The sequence below is a fragment of the Gossypium raimondii genome, chromosome 2 (genome assembly GCF_025698545.1).
Source record: "Gossypium raimondii isolate GPD5lz chromosome 2, ASM2569854v1, whole genome shotgun sequence".
NCBI classification, from domain to species: Eukaryota; Viridiplantae; Streptophyta; class Magnoliopsida; order Malvales; family Malvaceae; genus Gossypium; species Gossypium raimondii.
Genome location: NC_068566.1, coordinates 27668917 through 27674335, shown reverse-complemented (window position 1 = coordinate 27674335; position 5419 = coordinate 27668917). Strand labels below are relative to the sequence as shown.

Below are 5419 nucleotides of genomic sequence, written 5' to 3'. Positions count from 1 at the left end.
CATAATTGTATTGCATCATTTCTTCACTGATTATAAAGGAGAGGTTTTTCTCATCACATATATGAATAGAAAAAAAAACCAGTGTGATTAAGAGATTCTCACAGTACAACAGTGCTCTCAAGTTTTTCAGGTAAGTAGTACTCTCTTTTTCTCTTTCATTTTTCTTCTCGTTTTTCTCTTAAGTAAAGTTTTCTGTTTGGTTACTAAGAAAATCATCAGTAACAATATCGGGAAAGAAAAAGCAAACATATCGTCTTCTTAAAGAGTTAAAAGATAGTATGGTTTCATATCTATTATGAGACTGAAACGGATCATTCATGTTTTCATAATAGTTGAGATTCTACGCTTGTTTGAGTGGTTGAGATCGAAAATTTGTGGCGAGTTTGAGGGAATGGATGGAACTAGGACTCAAAATTTTGAATTACAGATCTTGCTTTCAGATCATTGCTTTAGGGAAACACATTCATAGCAAATGCAGGCAATTGGCTTAGGACATTTGCGGAAAACTCAAAATATTTTGATTTAACGTCAACTACGTTGAAAAAGTATGTAAATTGCTTCGAAAAGACCCTAATGCCCCCAAACATGTGCCTAGTTTTAATGATTCTCATTCACTACTAGATGATACTAATATAAATATTTTTTTATGAATTAATATCATTTTATTTATACAATTAGTATTTGATATATTGATAGTGTATTTCTTATTTACCATATTAAAATTTTGTCATATGTATTGTTTAACAATCTCATCGTGATAGATTCTAATCATATCTGCTGTTTTTTTAAACAATGCTTAGAATTACCCATAGTCCCTCACAGCCCATAAATGAGAGGATAATGCACTTCACCGTACTTAAATACTAGGTCCTCCTACATTGGCAACAATGCACATGCCAATTAAGCTAAGACTGTCGTTTTTTTAATTTATGTAGATTACTATTATTCATATATTTTTGTAAATTTCCTTATATTTTCATTAGTATATCTGAAATGGATTACCGTAATTAATATCAACAATTTGGTAATTAAGAAAATATCTACAATTTTTCCAAAGATGGAAATAAGCTTTTAAATTTATGAATTTTAAACTTTTAGATTTTTACATTTATTATTATAATTAATATAGTTCAATGCATGGGGAACTAAGAAAATCACCGTTACACATCATGGATGCATGTATTTTAGTTTGTTTTTTCTTTAAAGATAAACACAAGATTAAAATATATTTAGATTTAAATTTAAATAAAATTTATAGCTAGACTTAAACATAGATAATATGAGAGACAAGTTGAAATTGAACGCTTAAAATCCGAAAACTTCAATATTTTAAAACTTAATGTAACTTTCTAATTTATTTTTACCAAGTTATATTATTAGTCAATTTATCTTACTGTTTGTTATCCCACAATCTTGACACGTTTCGTATATTTTATTATTTAATAATAAATGTAGCAGGCTCTAATTTACTAAATATTTAGTGTATACCCTTTTAGAAGAACTTTACAGAAACTGGAGATTCTTTATCTTTATTTTATTTTATTTTTCTTGAACTCCGCTTTTTCTGTGATTTGAGCTTGATATTTTTCGAAGGTGATAACTTGAGATTCCTCAAGTATAATTAGTTTAAGATTTAGATGATAATTTCGATTTAAATGGCAATATTGATGTTACTAGTTTAATCTTTCTTTCCTGAATTAATTGTTTTCCGTTGTATATACAGTAATCAGGTGGACTGAATTTTATCAATAGCAGATTCGTTAGCGTTATCGGTACTGGTAGTGGTGCAATATGGCTACGAATACTTCAAGTTCAAGCCATTGTCCTTCTCCAATGAAAGCCACATCGAATGGGGTGTTCCAGGGTGATAACCCTTTGGATTTTGCACTCCCTCTCGCCATCCTTCAGATATGCCTTGTGGTTGCACTCACTCGTATTCTTGCTTTTCTTCTTAGGCCTCTACGGCAGCCTCGTGTCATCGCCGAGATTGTCGTAAGTTCCTCTCTTCAGGATTTTTTTATTAACAATAGGGGCAGAATTAACGGCTTGGAATCTTTTTCGTAGGGTGGAATATTACTTGGTCCATCAGTTCTTGGTAGAAACGAAAAGTATCTGAATGCAATCTTCCCAGCTAAGAGCCATACAGTGTTGGATACTTTAGCCAACCTTGGTCTCCTTTTCTTTCTATTTCTCGTCGGTCTTGAGTTGGATCCGAAATCAATTCGCCGCACAGGAAAGAAAGCTCTTTCTATAGCAGTTGCAGGGATTAGCCTACCTTTTATGATAGGAATAGGAACATCATACGCCCTTCGCGCAACTATCTCAAAGGGTGTCGATGAAGCTCCGTTTCTCGTCTTCATGGGGGTTGCTCTATCCATCACTGCCTTTCCTGTCTTAGCCCGTATTTTGGCTGAACTGAAGCTTTTAACCACTGATATAGGCCGAATGGCAATGTCAGCAGCTGCAGTAAATGATGTGGCTGCATGGATTTTACTAGCTCTTGCCATTGCCTTATCAGGAACCGGAAATTCTCCTCTTGTATCATTGTGGGTTTTCTTGTGTGGTACTGGTTTTGTCGTTGGATGTACATTCATTGTCCCTCCTATATTCAAATGGATGGTTCAACGTTGCCCTGAGGGTGAACCAGTGAATGAATTGTATGTATGTGCAACTTTGACAGCAGTTTTGGCAGCAGGCTTTGTTACTGACCTTATTGGAATCCATGCCTTGTTTGGTGCCTTTGTAATTGGAGTTCTTGTCCCCAAAGAAGGTCCATTTGCTGGTGCCTTAGTGGAAAAAGTTGAAGACCTCGTTTCCGGCCTCTTTCTCCCTCTATATTTTGTGTCAAGTGGATTGAAAACAAATATTGCCACAATTCAAGGGGCTCAGTCTTGGGGCCTCCTTGTTCTAGTCATCATTACCGCATGTTTCGGAAAGATAGCCGGCACTGTCTCCGTTTCCCTTCTATGCAAGGTGCCTTTCAGTGAGGCTTTAGCCCTCGGGTTCCTTATGAATACAAAAGGCTTGGTGGAGCTCATCGTTCTCAACATCGGTAAAGACAGAAAGGTGAAACTTGATTACTCATTTGAGATTGGATTGGCCTCTATATTCATTTCCTTATATATGTATAAGCTCAGTTAATCAATGTTTTAAAATTGATATTTTGCAGGTTTTAAACGATCAAACATTTGCAATCATGGTTTTGATGGCCATCTTTACAACTTTTATAACTACTCCCCTTGTGATGGCGGTATATAAGCCAGCTAAAAGACAGGGTAAAGGAGACTACAAACACAAGACAATTGAAAGGAAAGAGAGCAATTTTCAGCTTCGTATATTGGCCTGCTTCCACAGTTATAGAAACATTCCCACTATGATTAATCTCATTGAGGCTTCACGTGGTACTGAGAAAAAGGAAGGACTATGTGTTTATGCATTGCATCTCATGGAGCTCTCAGAAAGGCCATCCGCCATGCTTATGGTCCATAAGGCAAGAAAGAATGGGTTACCGTTTTGGAATAAAGTGAAACAATCTGGTGGTGATCAAATTGTGGTTGCTTTCGAGACTTTCAGGCAACTAAGCCGAGTGGTGGTCCGCCCGATGACTGCGATCTCATCCATTTCTAGCTTGCATGAGGATATCTGTGAAAGTGCGGAAAGAAAAAGGGCAGCCATGATAATTCTTCCCTTCCATAAGCACCAGAGGGTAGACGGAACATTCGAGACAACCCGAACTGACTACCAATTGGTCAACAAGCGAGTTCTTGAACAAGCACCATGCTCGGTTGGCATTTTAGTTGATCGTGGTCTAGGTGGAACGACGCATATATCAGCTAGCAACGTCGATTCCATCATAACAGTCTTGTTCTTCGGTGGACACGACGATCGCGAAGCACTCGCTTATGGCACACGTATGGCCGAGCACCCGGGCGTCAGTCTAACCGTTGTTCGCTTCGTACCAGGCCCCGAAGTTTCGGGTGAGATCGTTACAGCTGATATAAACACAAGTGACGATCGAGTCCTGATGGAATTCAAGAACAAAGCCTCAAATGAAAACTCAATAAGTTACGAAGAAAGAGTAGTAAGAAACTCCAGGGAAACCATTGAAGCGATTCGAGAATTCAGCCGATGCAACCTTTTCGTGGTGGGCCAAATGCCTGAAAATCATGTCACTGCGACAGCCAAACTAAATGCTGCCAAGACCGAGTGCCTTGAATTAGGGGCAATAGGCAGCCTATTGACTTCCCCAGAATTCTCAACATCAGCATCTGTTTTGGTAGTGCAACAATATAGAACCACAAAGAAATCACCTCCTCCATCACTGTCTTCCACAAAGGTAGCTGAGATTCCAGAAGGGGATGTAGAAAGTCCATGAACCGTTGACTAAACGTTGCTTTGTACATATTGTTCGAAGTACAACATCATGATGAGGATGATCTCATTCCAACCATGATCATGAAAATTAAATTGAATAATAAATTGCTTTTTTACTTTATGTTGGGAATATAAACTATGCCAATATCGTTGAATAAACATCTTGTTAGAATGTGTGCAACTTTTCATTTAAATAATTTTTTATTATTCATTAATGACTTCATTCGGTCAACTGTTATGCAAGTGAAGACACAATTTTGTAGCTTATATATATGGCTTTTAAGATCGTCGGAGTCATATTTCATTTATTACTTCTGATATTTTATGAAACTTATGGATTTAATTCCTATATATTAATGAAAATATTTTTGTATTTATATTTTTAAATATTAAATTTTAGCCTTTTGAAAATTATTAAATTTATTAAGTTTTGTTATTCTCACATATTACTCACTAAAATCTAATTAATGGATTAATAAATAACATTTGTGCCAAAATAGAAATTTTGAAATTCAAACAACTATACATATAGTGCAAGACTAATAATTGAATTTAACTAAACTGATTTAACAACTAATATTTGGGTTAGGATTAAAATTTAAAATTTCAAAAATTATAAGGATTAAATTGATCAAATTAAAGTAGAAAAACTAGTAGCAAAATTTAACCCTTTTTATTTGGGTGGGTAGCTGTAGGGATGGTAATGGAGTAGCGCGAGGATAGATATTGCTAAGTCTATTGCCACTCCACAATTGTCACGTCTTGCTTTACCACTCGTCCTGCTTCACTATGGATGTATAATCTTGAAAACCACTATTACCTCCATAAATGTTGGATGCATCCATATCTACCCACCCCACTCCATTTCAATTTAATTTTTGCTACTTATATATAATATTTTCAATATTTTTAAGTCAGGTGAATATTTAAACATAATTCTTCAATAAATATTTAAACATAAGATAATATGATTTTTTTTTCTATAGGCATAATGACAAAATTAGCCCCAATGTTGGGTGTTGGATCACTTTGGCCCTTAAGGGTT

At 35.6% G+C, this 5419-nt stretch overlaps 1 protein-coding gene across 1 annotated transcript; it reads left to right on the top strand.

The window, feature by feature from the left end:
* Positions 1 to 4533, top strand: LOC105788249 (cation/H(+) antiporter 18). The gene is made up of 4 exons (XM_012615048.2): positions 1 to 130; positions 1724 to 1992; positions 2065 to 3066; positions 3170 to 4533. The coding sequence occupies exons 2-4, from the start codon at positions 1792 to 1794 to the stop codon at positions 4373 to 4375; spliced, it is 2409 nt and encodes an 802-aa protein (XP_012470502.1). The 5' UTR covers positions 1 to 130; positions 1724 to 1791; the 3' UTR covers positions 4376 to 4533.
* The last annotated feature ends 886 nt before the right edge of the window (positions 4534 to 5419 follow it).

Coding starts and splice junctions, on each gene's coding strand:
- LOC105788249 (XM_012615048.2), top strand. CDS start 1,792: ATGGCTACGAATACTTCAAGTTCAAGCCATTGTCCTTCTCCAATGAAA. Junction 1,993..2,064: donor GTGTCATCGCCGAGATTGTC/GTAAGTTCCTCT, acceptor TCTTTTTCGTAG/GGTGGAATATTACTTGGTCC. Junction 3,067..3,169: donor ACATCGGTAAAGACAGAAAG/GTGAAACTTGAT, acceptor GATATTTTGCAG/GTTTTAAACGATCAAACATT.